Raw genomic sequence first — 19,348 nt, 5'->3', positions numbered from 1 at the left:
TGCATAGTAAAAAGTTTTCTGGGTGAGGGGAGCTTGTTAACTATGCTTCGCCGTAGACTAATCCAATTCTTTGAGGAACCCCTTTTAGATTTCTCTTGACTAGTCATTCCCCAGAAGAGATTTTTATACTCTAGTGTCTTACGATATACGACTAGCTGCCTAAGTTCAAGGATTTGAAGGAGAAGGCTGGAGACTTCAACATTCAGTGTGTAAACTTTTACTCAATCTCCCTGTTTTCAGTGCGGTTTTCCCAGCCCACAGCTGTGCCTGAGTTCACGAAGTCCAGAGTGGAGGAGAGAGATAAGGAATATTACAGCTTCTTAAACTTAAGAAAAGTCTTACAGCTTCTTCTCAAGCATTCCTTCCATTTCTAGGCACAACTTTACTCTCTCCACTGTAAGCATTTAGGGCCTCAAAGCAGCAACAACAACAAACATGAGCTTTTAGGGGGTTCTGTGTTGGAAGTTGCATCTCTACTGAGCTTTCTGTATTGGGAATACCTGGCTTCTATATTTTGCACTGATTCTTTTTTTTTTTTTTTGCACTGATTCTTTTTGAATTTTCTTTGCCCTTGTGTATTTGTGCATTTGTTTTGGTTGCCCTTTAGTATACTTTTAGTTTCTAGAGAGACAGAGTCAGTGCATGGATTTATTTACAGTTTTTAACTGAAAGTTTCTATTTTCTCTTAAACCCATTCCAGCTGAGTATTTGTTGCCTCCATTCCACTGAAACAGATCTTGTATTGCCCAAACCAATGGTCAGTATTCTGTCTTAATTGACCCTTCAGCAGCTTTTGACGTAACTGATCCTCTATCTTGAAGCATTTGAAATATTTTTGATTTTGTGGTGAAACAGAGAAAGACGAGAGTATATAGAAAGTATATCCAAATTATGAAGCACAATAATATGAACATCTGTATACCCTCCCCACCCAAATTAAACACATTGTTATTACTGTTAATGCACAGTTGGTGTGACGTTTTTCCTATTTGTGGTTCCCAACACACTATTTGCTTCCAGTCCTTCTCCTACTTCACTAGTTCTCCACGTTCTCTTTTGTTGGGTGTCTCTCAGTCCTAGGCACTGTTTTTTTTTTTTTTTTTAATACATCTTATTCCTTCAGTGATACCATCTAATCTCATGATTTTTACTACCATCTGTAGAGTGATGACTCCCAGATATCCACCTACTTGCTCCACCTCTTTCTCTTGGTTATCTAAATGATATCCCCAAATTAGTGTATTTAAAACCCAATTCTTTATTTCACCGTCCCAAACCTGTCCTTTCCCTAGTGCTTTCTCTCTCAGGAAGTGACCATTTCATCCTTCTGGTTGCTCAGATCATAAACCGTAAAATCATTCTTCACGTCCCTCTTTTTCTCTAACTAAACATCATATTTATCAGTAAATGTTATTGGTTCTACCCCCTAAATATATCCAGAACTCAGTTACTTCTCATTATCTCTGTTGTTCCACCCTCATCTCTCATTATATTATTGCCACAGCTTCTTATGTGCTCACCATGTTTCCAGCCATGTACCTTGTAGAGTATCCTTAGCTCAGTAGGCAGAGTGAGACTTTTAAAACACTTAAAATAGAAAAACATAAAAAAGGAAGGACATGTTCCTCCTTTGCTGCAAACTCTCACTCAGAATAAAATATGAAGTCCTTACAATGGTGTATAAGACCTGCAAGACCTGGTCCCTGCTACCATTCTGACTTCATCTCCTGCTACTTCCTCTGTCTTACTCTGCTCCAGCCACACTGGCTTCTTGCTGTCCTCAGGAATGTCAAGCATGCTCCCACCTCAAGGCCTTTGCACTTGTTCCCTGCCCAAAATGTTCTCCCAGATATCTGTATAACTCACATCTTCACTTCTTTGCTTACTAATCCATATAAAACAGTAAGAACCCACACTATTCATTTGTTTACTTGGTAAACCCTTTTTCTCTCCACTAGAATGTAAACTTTATGAGGGCAGAGACCTTGTCTATTGAGTTCACTCTAGTGCCTGGAATTGTGCACGGTACGTTAAGTGCACAATAAGTATTTCATGAATGAATGAATGAATTCTCAGTATTGATTATGAATACATCTGAATATTTTTTTCTGTTGCCTAGAGCTCTTCAGAGTCTCTTGGTTTCCTTTACTGACTTACAACTTTATGAACTACTGACTTTGCTTTTATAGAGGAGCCTGTGTCTGGGTTCTAAGACATCAATTGTCCATACACTCAATCTTTTACATCCTTTGACTATTGGTTTCTTTCTTAGTAAGTTGGTGTGGAAATTTTTTGGATCTAGAGTGGTCAATTTTAATGGTAGCTAACTTTGTGGAACTGGAGGGGGATGAAGGAGAATAATCCAAGAAAGAATGATTGATTTCTTACTGAACTCTTCTTTATCTTGAAAATTCTTTTTTATGGTTTTATGCCTAATGTAATATAGATTTTAATGATTAGAGTGCCTTAACTGTTAAGTATTTTTTAATTCTGACTGAAAGGTAACAAAAGTATATATATGTAAGAAACTGATGATGTTCTTTATCTTTTTCTAACAGACTGATGTAAAGGAAAAACAGAAAAAGCTTGTTGAACAATTGACTGGATTAATAAGTAGTTCACCTGGACCACCTACACGAAAATTGTTAGCTAAAAATCTTGCAGCCCTTTATAGCATTGGAGATACTTTCACTGTTTTTCAAACACTTGATAAATGTAATGACATTATCAGAAATAAAGATGACACTGCAGCCTACTTACCAACAAAACTGTGAGTACTTACTTTGAGATTAACCCTTAAAATTTGTTTGTTTTTTCAAAGTATCTTATGTTTTCAGAAAAAATTATTTATTTAGTTTAAACAAAGCTCAGGATTTTTTTTGGGATGGGGAGGTAATTAGGTTTATTTATTTGTTTGTTTGTTTGTTTTAATAGAGGTACTGGGGATTGAACCCAGGACCTTGTGCATTCTAAGCATGCACTCTACCACTGAGCTATACCCTTCCCACCCCGAGTAAATTTAGCTTAATAAGGGACTGCTGATCCTCAGGTAGGTGGAACCTGAGGCATGCTGGTGACAGTAAAAGCTCCAAGTAGGTCTGGGCAAAGGATTCTATTTCAACATATGCTCCATTGCCACTGGAACTTTCAGCAAACTACAGAGAACTGGTTATGTTGTGAACAATTTGCACAGGAGTTTTTGGTAATTTTGGGTGAAGATAGTATTCTTGGCTGGGATAGAAAGAAAAATAAAGAATTTCTAGGTGATAAGATTGACGCAGGAATGGGTAAATTTGGCCCACAGGCCAAATCCAGCTTAACACTTCTTTTATAAATAAAGTTTTATTAGAATACAGACATGCTCCTTCATTTAAGTGGTAGCTGTTTTCTCACCCCAAAATGGCAGAGTTGAGTACCTAAGACAGACCATTTTGCCTCCAAGTCTGCTGACCCCCTCGTTTAAGGGCGTAACTGAACTCCAGGCTCATACTTGTGGTTTGGGTCAAGGGCAATCATTTTCAGAGTAAGTCTTGAGGATAATGGCTAGAAAGAGGCATCCTGTGAAGGAGTCAGATAAGAAAATCAGCAGTTATAGCACCATGAGGAGTGCTGTGGGAGGGAAAATAATAACCTAAGTAAGCTTAGCTGTGGTGTGAGAGGAGAGCAGTGTCAACAAAGGCTTCTCAAAGCGTCAGCCAAGGAAGATCATCCATCGGGAGGGACACACAGAAACAAGTCAAGTAAGGAGTTAAGATGGGAAAAGGGGAAGATGAATGTGATAGATCAGGGATGGGCAAATTTTGTGGAAAGGGCCAGAGTGTAAATACTTTGGCTTAATGGGCTATCCATCTCTGTCTCAACTACTCAACTCTGCCGTAGGTGGTATTTAAATAAATGAATATGGCTGTGTTCCAATAAAACTTTATTTACAACAACAGGTGGCAGGCAGGATCACGAGCCAGATTTGGCCTGCAGGCTGTAGTTTGCCAACCTATTTTCTAGACAAAGGAAATTTATAATTGGAAACAGAGGTTATACCTTACTTATTTATACCTTATTTACAGTGCTTTACAGAAAGATAACAAAATAGTGGAGGGAATAAGTTGTGAAGGGAAGAAGATGAGTCCAGTTCTGCCCATGCTGAATTTGGAGTCCAGGTGGCAGTATCCAAGTGACAGTGTGTAGTAGGCAGTTGGAAATCCTGGTCTGGATTTCAGAGGCCTGAGCTGAGAATGTTGTTTTGGTGAGTAGAGAATGGAGATCTGGGAAGAGGCGAACCCTTTGGTAAGGATAGTTACCTAGGAAGAGCATACTACTGCTTGAGAAAAGAAGGAGCCAAGGATACAACTCTAGAACACTACCATTCAAGCAGTCAGGGCCAGTAAAACAGTTTACAGAGGAAATGGGGAAATTATTCTGAACCTGGACGCTGATATTTTTAGGTCTATTTTCAACTGCATAGATACGTTATGATTAAGTTTGTGTAGTTTGGGATAGATACAGATTTCAAAAATTTTAGAAGAGATTAGAGAACATTAGTGCTTTCCAGTTTATTTTGGAATTTGAAGCTGTGTTAATACTTTGGTGATTTGGTTCTCTACCACTTAGCAAATCTACACATAATTTTATAGTTCTGGTTAAGTAGAATTTGTTACATATGTATTTCCAGTGGAGTCATGAGTTTTGTTCAGGAATATTCTAATATATTCTGGCATGTGACCTCAGTCATTTTTAACTTTGTTGTCAGCCTATAAAGTATTGAAAAAAACATGGATTTAGAATCAAAGAGGTGAAGATCGATTCCCTGATTCTACTGTTTGTTGCTTGTACAGTGGGCAATGCAGTTTATTTGATATCTCTTAGCCTCAGAGTAACTTGCTTAGGACACATAGCTATTATGTGGGACATTCTAGGGTTTAGGCACAGATCTGCCAGACTCCAAAGGATACACTCTTCACCTGTATGCCCTTCCTCTGCCTCACATGAGTGATGGTAGGGTGATTTCCTCCCTCCTGAAGAAGTGGGTTACGTTTTTTCTTCTGTGTAGCCAAATGTTCTATTAAAGCCATTGAGATTAAATTTTACAAGTAATTGCTTATTGTTATTAATATATTAGGAGTCAGGCACTGTGAGCAATACAAAAATACATAAGGTATCTTCCCTGTTCATGGAGTTTACATTTCTATTGACAAGGCAGGATAAGATATAAACATATAAAATGGTCAGGTCACAACACAGTAAACAATATGATTTTTATCAAAATGAGTGGTTGACATTGTTACATATAATGAGAGAAAAGAGGGATCATTGTAGATTGACATAACTTGGGAAGTCCTCATAAAAGGAAAGCTTGGGTTTTCCAAAGGGGCAAGTATGATTTGTTATGTAAATATGTGTATTTATTTTCTTGTTTTCCTAGGCAAGAATACAATTTGAGAAACTATGGTATTTGTTATAATTATAAAGAATAAACAAGATGTTCTTGAAAGCTGAAAATTAAGAATTTGTAGCCAAAAGTGTCCTGCACAAATACAAAGTGCTTTCTGAAAATGGGAAAAGTGTGATAAAATTATAATCTGAACAGTGACTGGTGAAAGTATCACTTCTTACAGGGCTGCAGTGGCTTGTGTTGGAGCATTTTATGAAAAAATGGGGAGAATGTTAGGCAGTGCATTTCCAGAAACAGTAAATAATCTTTTGAAATCTCTAAAAAGTGCAGAGGTAAGTTTTATAATAATTATTACTTAAATGTTTTACTGTGGCAAGAGTTAGGTGTCAGTTAAAATATATATGTTTGCCTTTTTTCTGTCACTGTAGTACTCACATTGCTTAGCGAGGGGTAATTTAAGTTATTGTTTGCAAAAAAAATGTATTAGTTGTCTCTTGTTTCAATGTACATTACCTCATATTTCAGGGAGAAAGGAAAGAATGCTTTTCCCTGGCAAAGGATAGATTTACCTTTTTTTTTTTTTAGCCCTCAGTATGTCTTAGCAGTGCTATTTTATTTTTTGTGCCATAGCTGATGTATTAGCTTCCTAGGGCTGCCATAGTAAATTACCATAGACTGAGTGGCTTAAAATAACAGAAATTTATTGTGCCACAATGCCTTCTTAGTTTCTAGCGGTTGCTGGCAATCCTTGGCATTTGCTGATCTCCCTCGGTTTGTAGATGCATCTCTCCCATCTCTGCCTCCGTTGTCACATGGTGTTCTCACTTTGCATGTGTGTTCTGTGTTCAAAGTCTTCTATTTTAAGGATACCAGTCATTGGATTAGGGTCCACCCCAATCTAATATGACCTAATCTTTACTTGATTTCATCTGGAAAAGACCTTATTTCCAAATAAAGTCATGTTCACAGGTAACAGGGCATAGGGCTTGAACTTATCTTTTGGCAGGACAGTATTCAATCCACAGCAGCTAATATGAAGTAAAAATAGCTCTGTTTTGTCATGTCAATTTGGTATTACTTCTGAAAATTCTTTGTCCACTTGGGGTTTACTAAAAATAGACCAAACACCGGACTCTCATGGTCTATTTCTTTGTCTTTGAAAGCTAGAGATTTCTTGGACAACACCTCTTCTGGGAACTCTTTGTTCATTTATTAAACAGTAATTATGGACATATTCTCAGGCATTAAGCATATAAAGATACATAAGATACATTCCCTGACCTCAAAAATCTTACAGTATAGTGGAAGAGATCTGTGTTTAAATGAGTATACTATTAGAAATAGAATTGAGGACAACAAGAGTATGAAAACAAGAGTTTGCATCAGTCACAGGGAATTGATAGTTTGGCATATCTCTGTGAGAAGTTTTAAAAATATGTTGGATGTTTTCTTCCTCTTTCAGATGGTTTATATTACTTCTTAAATACTTTTTACTTAACTTTTCACATTCTAAAAGTTTGGATCCTTGAGGTATGATATTGAAACTTTTGAATTTGTCATGTTCTTATTATTTGCACTTTAGCAAGTCATGGAAACACTGGAATATGTTTATTTATTTTAACCTAATTTCTCAAAATTTATTTAATTGAAGTTAATTATTTTTACCTTTCTAGAATACATTTTTATTTTTCATTACTTAACCATTTACGTTTAGAGGTAAGACCATTAGGCCCAGAGAACTTTGGTGTTTTGGTATGTTTTTATTTAAATGTGGAATTTGTTTTATGTTCCTATCTAGTCTCAAGGGCGAAGTGAAATCTTGATGAGTCTGCAGAAAGTTCTAAGTGGACTGGGTGGTGCAGCAGCTTCTTGTCATCGTGATATTTATAAGAATGCCAGGTCCCTCTTAACTGACAGGTCAATGGCTGTTCGATGCGCAGTTGCCAAGGTTAGTACTCAGTCAGTTTATAATGTTGCTTCTTATCCTACTTGCTCTTAAACAGTCAATGATTATTTTTTCTTTTAAAGTTTATATTAATGGAATCATGTGGTATGTGAGTTTTTTTGGGGGTAGAGGTCGTTGTCTGCCTTCTTTTACTTGGCATAATTGAGATTTGTCTATCTTGTTCCATGTATCAATAGCTCATTCCTTTTTATTGCTATATGGATATACCACAATTGGTGTATTCCTTCATCTGTTATGGACATTTGGGTTACTTCCAGTTGTGGCTGTTAAAAATAAAGCTGCTATGAACATCTGTGTACGAGTTTTTGTATGGACACATCCTTTCATTTCACTTAGGTAAATACCTAGGAGTGAAATGACTGGATCATATGCTAGATTTACATTTAATTTTTGGAAAAATTGCCACTATTTTCTAAAGTACTATGAGACTTCCACATCCTCACCAACATTTGGTATTGCCAGTCTTTTTAATTTTAGCCATTCTTGTAGGTATGTACAGGTATCTCATTGTAGCTTTAATCTGTATTTTCAGACTAATGAGGATCATATTATTAGGTGCTTATTAACCATCCATATCTTCTTTGGTAAAGAGTCTGTTCAGAACTTTTGTGCATTGTTTTATTGAGTTACTTGCTTTCTTATCATTGAGTTATAAGAATGCTTTATAGAAACTTTTATATATTTCTTTATCAGATATGTGATTTGCAAATATTTTCTCCCACTCTAGTCTGTTTTTTTCATTTTCTAAGTATTGCCTTTCTAAGAAGAGATGTTTTGAATTTTGTCAAAGTCCGATTTATCAATTTTTCTTATATTAATTGTACCTTTGATACTGTATCTGAGAAAACTTTCCCTAGCCCAAGGTTTCACCTATGTTTCCTTTTACAGTAGTTTTTTAGTTTTACACTTGGCTATGATCCATTTTGAGTTAATTTTTATATATAGTACATGATATGAATCAAAGGTTTTTTTGTTGTTGTTGTTATTTTTTGTACATGGATATTCATTTTTTCTAGTACCGTGTTGAAAAGACTGTCTTTTCTTCACTAAATTGCCTTTGCACCTTTATGAAAATCAGTTGTCCACATACATGTGGGACTATTTTTGGAATCTCTATTCTGTTTCATTGATCTATTTGTTTGTCTTGGTGTCAATAACACTTTCTTGATTACTATACCTTTACAGTAGCTTAAAATCAGGTAATGTTAGCCCTCTAACTTTTTCTTTTTCAAAATAATTTTAGCCATTCTGGTCCTTTGCATTTCCATATGAATTTCTACAAAAATAACATGTTGGGATTTTAATTCAGCTTACATTGACTCTATAGATCAATTTGGGGAGAGCTGACAGCTTAACAATATTAAGTCTTCCAACTCATAAATATGACATATCTGTCTCTTGCTAACTTAGGTCTTCTTTGATTACTGTTAGCAACATACTGTGGTTTTCAAATGTACAGATCTTGCACATCTTTTGTCAGATTTATCCCTAGGTAGTTCATATTTTTTATGATATTTTAAATAGTATTGATTTAAATTTTTTTCAATTTCTAATTGTTCATTACTAACATACAGACTTTTGTACCTTGATTTTATATCCACAAACCTTCCTAAACTGATTTACTAGTTCTATCAGCTTTTCAAATAGATTCTATCAGATATTCTATGTAGACAATCATGTTGTCTATGAATAAAGACAATTTTACTTCTTTTCCTATCTGGATGCCTTTTATTTATTTTTGTTTCCTTATTTACTGTCTGACTAAATCCTTCCGTACAGTGTTGAATAGAAAACATGAGAGCAGACATTCTTGTCTTATTCCAGTTCCTTAAGGTGAAAACATTCAGTCCGTCACTGTTAAGTACAATGTTAACTGTCAGTTTTCCTTGATGACCTTTATCAGTTTGAGGACCTGCTGTTATATTCCTAGCTTTCTAAGAAGTTTTTAATCAGGGCAGCCATTACAGAAAATAGTATGGAGATTCCTCAAAAAACTAAAAATAGATTTACCATATGATCCAGCTATCCCACTTCTGTTTATATATCCAGAGGGAACTCTAATGCGAAAAGATACATGCACCCCAATGTTCATAGCAGCGCTATATACAATAGTGAAGACATGGAACCAACCTAAATGTCCATTGATGGATGACTGGATAAAGAAGTTGTAATATATTTATGCAATGGAATACTACTCTGCCATAAAAAAGAATAAAATAATGCCATTTGCAGCAAAATGGATGGACCTAGAGATCGTCATTTTAAGTGAAGTAAGCCAGAAAGAGAAAGAAAAATACCCTATGATATCACTCATACGTGAAATCTAAAAAAAAAAAAAGACAGTATGAACTCATCTACAAAACAGAGATAGACTTGCAGATTAGTAAACAATCTTACGATTACTGGGGAAAGGGGGTAGGAGGGGATAAATTTGGGAGTTTGAGATTTACAAATGTTAGCTGCTGTATATAAAAATAGATTTAAAAAAGTTTCTTTTGTATAGCACAGGGTACTATGCTCAATATCTTGTAATAACCTTTAATGGAAAAAATATGAAAATGAATATAAGTATATATATACATGTACTGTATACCAAAGACTGACACATTATAATTGACTTTACTTCAATAAAAGAAAAAAAAAAGAAGTTTTTGTCGGGAATGTATGTTGGATTTTGTCAAATGCATTTTGTTTTAATTTTTATTTCTTGTTTTTGTTGTTGTTTCTAATTAAACTGTTTAAAATAATTGTAAATTTATATGCAATTAAAAGAAATAATATAGAGCAATCTTTATAAACTTTACCCATTTCCCCCAATGGTGATATCCTCCAAAAGGATAGTACAATATCACAAGCAGTATAATACAATGTTGACATTGACACAACCCACTGATCTTGTTGAGCTCCCCAGTTTTACTTGTATTCTGTTAAATGTTTTTTTGGCATCTATTAAGATGAATCATATGACTCTTTTTTTCACTTGCTAATGTAATGAATTACATTGAATAGGTTTACAATTTTGACCAGTTTTCATTCCTAGGATAAACCCTACTTGGTCATGATATATTATCCTTTTTATATATTGTTTAATTAGAGTGCTAAAGGGTTGTGTACAATTTTTGCATCTGTGTTCATGAGGGATATTGATATGTAGTTGTCTTGTAATATCTTTGTCAGATTTCAATATCAGGATAATACTGGCCTCATAGAATATGTTGGGAAGTATACCCTTCTCTTCAGTTTTCTGGTAGAGTTTGTATAGAATTGGTATTTCTTACTTAAACATTTGGTTGAATTCCTCAGTACAATTCTCTGGGTCTCCAATTTTCTTTGGGGGAAGATTTTTAAGCTATGGATTCAATTTTTAAAATAGATATTGGGCTAGTTAGGTTATCTCTTCTGGAGTAAGTTGTCTGTTTCATCTAAGCTGTCAAATATATTGTGCTTTCAATATATATTGAATCTGCAGTGATGTGACTTCTCTCATTCCTAATCTTGGTCATTTGTGTCTTCCCTCTCTTGTTCCCCATCTGTCTGGCTAGAGATTTATCAAATGTATTGGTTGTCTTAAAGAAGCAGCTTTTGGTTTCATTCTGTTTTTCAGTTTTCTAGTTCATTGATTTCCTCTCTTATCTGTATTATTTCCTTTTTTTCTTGCTTATTTTGTGTTGAATTTACTCTACATCACCTAGTTTCTTAAGGTAGAGGCTGAGGTTATTGATCTGAGACCTTTCTTCTTTGTTATACAGAATTTTAGGGTTATACGTTTCCTCCTAGCTGCTGGAAACTCTCTCATGGCAGTAAGCTGGGACACTTGTAGTATTCAACTTGTGCTTTCCATCTCTTAAGGATTAGTGTCTTTCATTGCTTGATGTCCAGTGTCTTCAAAACTGTTGTTTCATATATTATGTCCAATTTTTTTTGTTTTTTCAAGAGAGAGAGTAAACCTGTTCTTGCTACTCCATTTCTGGAAGTGGAAGTTCTAAGTTTTAATTTACTTTTTTTTTTTTTTTAATTCTAGTGTCTCCTAGAACTACAGAATGAAGCTGTGTTCATGTGGACTGCTGAACTGGAAAATATAGCCACTCTCTGCTTTAAGGCTTTGGAAAATTCAAACTATGGGGTACGAGTGGCAGTGTCTAAACTCTTAGGAACAGTCATGGCTACAGCACTGATGCCAAAACAAGCAACAGGTATCATTGTTTGCCAACCCCTCGTATAGACTGTAACAGGTATTTGAAGATATATGGAATGCTTCCTTCTAAAAGAAGAATTCTTACTCCTAGGCAAGTCTATTTTAAAGGATTTAAATTGTTAGGTATTTCTGTCTACTTTTTCATAAAATAGAGGTACTCAAATGGAATTTTCCTTGATATTGTCAAGACATTTTTTATGATGATACAAGATTACACGTAGCAAGTATGTTGGACATATAAGCAAGTAAGAGTTATGAAATGGTTTTGTATAATGTTCAAAGGACAGGTATCTGGCACTTTATGTGCTTTCTTTCAATCCCTGATGAGTAGGTCCCCATTTATAGCATAGTATTATTTTTCACTTTTTCTTGACCATTATCGTAAACAGAATCAGAGACAGCATTGATTTTTCCTATGACCTCTGCTGTGCCTCAGTTCCATAGAGATGCTTCAGGGACAGTTGTGAATAGATGCTGAGTGAACCCAGCTCTGCTGTTGTCCCCACCCCTGCTCCATCTCTGTGTTGTAGAAAGAGAATCACATCTTACAGATTCAAGTCCTAGCTCTTAGGTTTATTTGCTGTGAAACCCTTTGAGCTTTGGTCTCTTCAATTTTAATGGTACTTATTTTAATATACGTACTAGAGGAGGATGATGATAGCTAAAATTTATTAAGTGTTAACTGTATGCCAGGTACCAAATTAAGCATATAGCAGGATTGTTTTATTTAGTCTTTTCAAAAGCCCTGTGAATCCTAAGTACTTTTGTTGTTCCCGTTTTATAAACAAAGAAATTGAGGCTTAGAGAGATTGTATCATTTGAGGTGTAATAAGTGTTCTATTAAGTAAAATTAAAATCCAGACATTCAAATTCCAAAGCCTACATACTTAATCATGAGCTTTATGCCTCTCCTACAGAATTTTTATGAGGATTATGTTTGCTACTATATGTGAGAAGACTTTATAAAATAGGAATAAAATATGAGGCTCTCTACCACAGATAGCAAGTTGGTTGCAATCCAGTGACATTTCACTCTACCAGTAACTTATATAGACATCATGGTCTGGACAAAATTTCGTTGTGTCCATCTCAGTTGGGAGTGAGGGCTGCAGTCAGTCAGCAGTATCTGCTGTAGGTATCCTTTGTCCTTGTTGTGTTACACTTGTCAAGGTTAGCATTATTATTAGACTATTTTTGCATAAATTTATTAAACTGCTTTTAATTTCTAGCTCTCATTTTTCTTATCATTTTTTCTTCAAGTTGAATTTATTTTTTACAAGTGCATTGTAAATTTTAGGATTATAAGAAAATAAATGTTCCTATCTCCTTTGTAGTAGTTTAATTATCCTTAAAAATAATTATTTGAATTTTTAAGCTAGATTATTAGGAAATATTATTTAACTAATAGCAAAATATATTTGCTTATAAATTTACTTTTCTTCCTGAAAGTAATGCGCCAGAATGTGAAGCGAGCAACATTTGATGAAGTCTTAGAACTCATGGCCACAGGATTTCTGCGTGGTGGGTCAGGTTTCTTAAAGAGTGGTGGAGAAATGTTAAAAGTCGGAGGGTCTGTTAATCGGGAAGTGAGAGTTGGAGTTACACAGGTTTGTAATATACATGTATAAAATAATTCTGTTCATATCGCTTATTAAATTTCATGGGAGACTCTTACTAAGTAACAGAACACACAGGCATTAATAATGTTGTCTAGTTTTTTTCAAAACGTTTCTTTTACAAAATAAATGAATTACATTCAAATTCTACATTACATGTTTATATGGAAAGGTAGACATTTAATGATGTGTAAATAAGTCTTTGTGTGCTATGTCTATCTATCTATCTCTAACAAAATTTTCTCTAGTTTTACTTGGCAAAGAATCAGTTGTAAAATAATTCAGTTTTAATTGAAATTGTACTCAAGTAGCTTGAGGAATTTAGATTTTAATGTTTTCCAACAACCCTATAGCTAAAAATGTTGGTTAGTACTTTGGATTTATCATCATCAATTAATCACCAATTTAATTATGAAATTAAGCCTAACTTGAATTATAATTTCAAGATAATAATGAACACCTAGTAAGATGAAAATGGCTTTCTGTGATGTTAGTCAAAATCATCCAGTTATACCTTATTCCACAAGTAAGTGTAAAACAGAAGTAAACCGTTTTTATCTCAGTCATAAGCAAATGTTTTGTAGCTCTAGGTCAACATTTATTGAGGGTGTTAGGGTTTTCCTATTTCTACAACCTATCACCTTCATCATCAGGATGAATTCAGGTGAGCCATTCTCTGTGTTCCTCATGAACCTGTTTTCTTAAGAACTGTTTTTAGTCAAAGATGCTTCAACTAGTAATTCCCCTGCTAGCTAGAGTTATTAAAAAGGTCTCAAGTTTAATATTTTTTCAGTTTTAATCTCAAATGTAACTTATTTTGCATGCTTTCCCCAGTTATTTCCACAGTTGCTTTATCTGTAATTTCAGTTCATTTCTATTTATCTGAAGTTGTATCTTAATCTATTTACAGGCATATGTTGTTTTTGTAACAACATTGGGTGGTCAGTGGTTGGAGCGTAGCTTTGCTACATTCTTGTCTCACGTGCTTGATCTGGTTTCCCATCCTCGGGCAACACAAACACACGTAGAGGCTGTGTACTCCAGACGCTGTGTCTCCTTTATCTTAAGAGCTACCGTGGGCAGTTTGCTAGGTGAAAAAGCCCAGATTGCAGCTGCCAAAGAAATATGCCAAGCAATTGGAAAACAGATGAAAGCAGTAGGTAAGAATTGATGTCATGATGTGTGTTGTTGATTACTTCAGTCATTTAGTTCTTTACTGTTAGTCTTAATATTAATTCTAAGTCTTTCTGGACTATGTTTTAATAGTCATTTTTATTGTACACTCCTATTTGCTATGAAAGCAACATACAATTACAGTGAAGTAGAGTTTTTCATGATTTGGGTAGTGCCTTTGTAAGATTAGGTATCCTGTTTTATTTCTAGCACCTTTACTGATTTTACAGCTCTCCTGATATTCACAGCACATTGATTTGCTGTCTTCGAGGAACAACCTGTTCTGATTTTTCTTCTTGGAGCCTATTGTCGTTTTCCCCTCCCTTGATAGGCTTTATATGAAGACTTAGAGAGGAACAGTTACAGGTGGTTTTTAGCCCACCGTAGGATATACTGTGAAACCTCAGTAATTCATAATTAAAAGGAATCCTTTTCTAGGAAGTGTGAACTTTATAAATTTTTCAGTTTAACAAATAGTTATTGAGCATCTGAGACTGCAAAGCAGTAATTCAAGATTTGAACAGTGAGTAAGATAAAATTCCTACCTTAACAGAGCTTATAATACAATTAGGGAAAAAATGCAAAGTTTAATATAAATTCTCTGAGATAGTTTAGGTTTATCACTGTTGGGAATATACATTAGCTTTAATCAGGAAAATCATATTACCTAACAGAGGGTTTTAGAAATAAGAATTTAGTGAACAGATAATATCTAGTACTTTGTATATTAGAGAATATATATTAAATACTTTATAAAATTAATAAAAATAAATCCATAAATAGTTTATAGTTTTTGTTGTTTATAATAGCTTCCTAGGCAAACCATATTTTAAATGCATAGGACTGACTGAGAGTTAGGAATTGTGAATTAAAGGGTGTTTAAATTAATGAGATATTGTTCTTTATATAATGTTAAAATAGTAGTCTGTCCTAGGTTCACAACTTGAAAAATATTTGGACATGGATTCATTGAAGAAATGTTTGAGTGTCAAAAGCACTGTGCCAAATGGTAGTAAAATAGCAAGGGACACATAGCTGGCACCTGTTTAGGGAGCTTTTAGTTTAGTCACTGAAAGAGAGAGTTCATGTATTTCCAACTCCAGAAATATCTAAGAAGAAAAGAGGTATTTAATTTTAATCCATAATATATTAATCTATTATATTCTATTATTCTATATTTTATAGCCTGTTAATTGATAATGAATGTAAAAACGATAAGAAAATTTTGCTGTCATTTAAGGATTATTAATCTTAAGGTCATAGATTAACCATTTGATTTTTAAAATGGTTGAAACAGAATTAAACACAATGCTAGTATCTGGAATATATGAGCCAGAATATATTCTCAGGAATTTTACAAGGAATCTTTAGTTGTCCCATGATTAAACATGTTTCAGTTCTATTGGAAACTAAAAGGTGTCAGAAGGGGTCAGCTAAGTTAATTGAAACTTCGAGGAACATCCCAGTAAGAAATTCTTAAGTCACTTTTCTTAAAGATCTACTTCCTTGTCAATAATTTGACAGTCATGCTACTAATACATTGCAGCTCTTGAAATATCAGTGATAAAATAATAAATTAATAACATTAGCTGCTAACATTTACTGAATGTTTATTGGGGGCAGCATTGTGCTAAATTCTTTATATGAACTGACTTTTTGATCATCACAATGCCCTTTGAGATAGGCAGGGAAGGAGCCTATATAAATTGAGTATTTTGCCAAATGTCACATCACTAATGTAACTGGTAGACCAGGGATTTGAATCCACATCTTCTTTCTCCAGAGACTATGCTTTTGTTACTGTGTAACAAATTGATTTCTATTGATTACTAAAATTAGCTGGTGTTCCTAGAAGCAGACCAAATACCTCAGTATATATTTAACATGCCATGAAGTCATTAACAGTGTTTTTAAGTCACTTCAGTGTTTAGTTGTACAAATTTTCTGCTGAGAAATAACTATATACAAAGTTCTTTTTGTTTTTGTAACTGTGCAGACACTAATGCTTTTATTATAATTTTTAATTGAAGTGTAATTGGCATAAACATTATATTAGTTTGGACAGCATAAATGATTTAACATTTTTAAATGTTGCAAAATGATCACCAAGAGATACCGTCTATTACCATACAAAGTTACACGAAATTTTTTTCTGGTGGTGAGAACTTTTAAGATTTACTTTCTTAGGAATTTTCAAAATTCCAATAAATATTACTGACTGTAGTCACCATGCTGTACATTACATCCCCATGACTTATTTATTTTATAACTGAAAGGTTTACTTTTTGATCTCCCTCACTCATTTGGCCCACCCTCCAACCCCCTCTCCTCTAGCAACTACCAGTTTGTTCACTGCAGCTATAAGTTTTGATTTGTTTTGTTTGTTCATTTGTTTTGTTTTTTAGATTCTGCATATAAATGGTATTTGTCTTTGTCTCACTTAATTTTACTTAGTATAGCACCCTAAAGTTCCCTCTGTTGTTTCAAATGGCAAGATTTCATTCTTTCTTATGGCTGAGTTAATACTCCATTATGTACATATACTATATCATCTTTATTCATTCATCTTCTATTGGAAACTAGGTTGTTTCCATATCTTGGCTACTGTAAATACATGTCTCTTGGCCATGGGAGATTATTTCCAAGACCCCTCTACAGCTACCAAAATCCGAAGATGCTCAAGTCCTTATATAAAATGGTGTGAGTCTGCCCTTTATATTGGAACCTGCACGTGTGGAGGGCCAATTGTAGTGCTGCAAGGAACATGGGGGTGCATATATCTTTTCTAATTAGTGTTTTCATTTTCTTTGGATAAATACCCTGAGTGGAATTGCTGGATCATATGGTAGTTCTCATTTTAGTTTTCTGAGGAAACTCCATACTGTTTTCCACAGTGGCTACACCAGTATACATTACCACCAACAGTGCGCAAGGGCTGCCTTTTCTCCACAGCCTCACCAGCACTTATTATTTCTAGTCCCGTTGATAATAGCCATTCTGACAGATGTGAGGTGATATCTCATTATGGTTTTGATTTGTATCCCTGATTATTAGAGATATTTAGCATGCATATAGAGTTCTTAATAGGCATTCACTGGTATAATTTAAAAACATTAATTGTGTAGATCAAAATAATTATATCATCATTTAATTCACCTACATCAAATACATGATTTTGTGTTTCCAGAAGCGGTAGTGAATGACACTAGTGGTGAAAACAAATCTGGAGCAGCAGACATCGCAGCAAGCCAGCATGTGATGGTCTGTGCCCTGCAGGAGCTCGGGAGCCTGGTGCAGAGCCTGAATGCCACAGCATCCCCTCTTATTCAGGAAGCATCTATAGGTATGATACTCACAGAAATATTTTTCGCTATTTTTAAAGTCATAGGTGTGATTGATATTTAACTCCTGATTGGCTGCTTATCTTTGTAATTAGTTTAGATCATGTGTTAAAATTTGGGTTTTATTTAGGATTCATTGTGATAGTGAATCTTGAACTAAATATTGAAATAAAGTTTTGGGAGACAAATCAAGAACAGTCATGGTAGGTTTTTTTTTTCCTAATAATTGGCTAAAATTTATTGAATACTTTATATCAACATTTATGGTTTACTGGATTTAAGTGTACTGTGTTCTTTGTAGAAAATGTTCCTTTAAAGTACTTTCCTGTTTGTGAGTTAATATATTTTTGGGGGACAAATTTCTGAAAGTGTCTGTGTAAAACCATAATGATTACGATTTTAATTATTGTGTTATACATAGTCTTTTAATTCATGAAATTGTCTGACTTCATTAAAGATTGATTTTTTGAGTATTTCTTTTTTAGGCCTCCTGGAGACTGTGACCTCAGTGCTTCTTCATCCAAGCATGGCAGCTCGACTTGCTGCTGCATGGTGTTTGCGCTGTGTGGCTGTGGCATTACCTTTCCAGTTGACTCCTTTTCTAGACAGGTGTGCAGAACGGCTCAACAACTTGAAAACTTCACCAGAAGCTGTTAGTGGATACAGTTTTGCAATGGCGGCTTTGTTAGGTGGAGTTCATCAGTGTCCTTTGGGCATTCCTCATGCCAAGGGAAAGGTATGACGGAGATCTTAGGATTGTAAGCGCCGTCACGTGGGCTTCAGTCTTCACTGGAACATCTTCTGTGTTTGATGTTGAAATGGGTGATCGTACAGCAACAATTTTACTATGATAATAAATGATACAGTATTCTGCTAATGTGGAGTTGGCAGAACCCAATTGAAATTTGATTTTTAATTTTGATAGAGGGATAATAGGTTTTGTCTGGGTACAATATAATTTTATGATTTATTTTAGAGACCAAAAAAGCCTTATAGTAACTCTTTAGAAATCAGAGCTTTTCTTTGGGGTTTTAGAAATTAAAAATCACGTTGCTATAATTCAAAATGTCAAGAAAGTATGCTATTGCTATAGTTAGCATTTTGATAATACTTAATAAAAATTGAATGGTTTTCATGAATCAGTTACCTTTTTTCCCTTTTCTTTCTACTATACCTTACACTGCTCTCATGGTTTTCTTCTTAGGAATATTAAGTGTTTATGTAAATATTATTTACAACTTTACGTTGGGGTTAGATTTTTTAATTCTTATTTTTTTCTGGGTTATTTGGCCCATGTCCATGCATTCCTGTGAGTTCCATAGCTACTACTCAAATCTAGGCTTCCATCTCCATTTGCCATACAGTTGCCTCCTCACTGATTATTCTTGTAGGAGTCTTTTTCTCCCATCTCTTCCACACGACTTTCATATTTTATATTTCCTCTGAGACCTTTAGGAACTACCCAGCCATCAGAGAATAAAATATAATCACTTCTGTCTGCTAAAGTGGTACCTTAATAATTTGCCTTCATTCTTCCCTTTCGTTCTAATTTCCCATTGCTCTAGTCAGACTAGTCATCTTGCTTTCTTCCCATGCTTTTGTTCAGCCCCCATGCCTTTGCTCATGCTCATCCTGTGCATTAGAGGTTTGTCTCTCTTCTTGTTCACT

At 34.6% G+C, this 19,348-nt stretch overlaps 1 protein-coding gene and 1 non-coding gene across 2 annotated transcripts in view; one reads left to right on the top strand and one right to left on the bottom strand.

The window, feature by feature from the left end:
* The window catches only part of HEATR5B (HEAT repeat containing 5B), an 89,563-nt gene that overhangs the window by 1,486 nt on the left and 68,729 nt on the right, over window positions 1–19,348 (top strand). The window contains exons 3-10 of the mRNA XM_006192760.3: window positions 2,559–2,770; window positions 5,613–5,721; window positions 7,188–7,337; window positions 11,377–11,548; window positions 13,000–13,157; window positions 14,077–14,326; window positions 17,527–17,682; window positions 18,166–18,416. Coding sequence (XP_006192822.1) covers window positions 2,559–2,770; window positions 5,613–5,721; window positions 7,188–7,337; window positions 11,377–11,548; window positions 13,000–13,157; window positions 14,077–14,326; window positions 17,527–17,682; window positions 18,166–18,416 — 1,458 coding nt within the window. The remainder of the gene's footprint in view (window positions 1–2,558; window positions 2,771–5,612; window positions 5,722–7,187; window positions 7,338–11,376; window positions 11,549–12,999; window positions 13,158–14,076; window positions 14,327–17,526; window positions 17,683–18,165; window positions 18,417–19,348) is intronic.
* TRNAS-AGA lies at window positions 2,932–3,003 on the bottom strand. Its single transcript has one exon. It is a non-coding gene; the product is annotated as a tRNA-Ser (tRNA).

The sequence above is a fragment of the Camelus ferus genome, chromosome 15 (assembly GCF_009834535.1).
Source record: "Camelus ferus isolate YT-003-E chromosome 15, BCGSAC_Cfer_1.0, whole genome shotgun sequence".
Classification (NCBI taxonomy): Eukaryota; Metazoa; Chordata; class Mammalia; order Artiodactyla; family Camelidae; genus Camelus; species Camelus ferus.
This window is presented reverse-complemented; position numbering and strand designations above follow the sequence as displayed.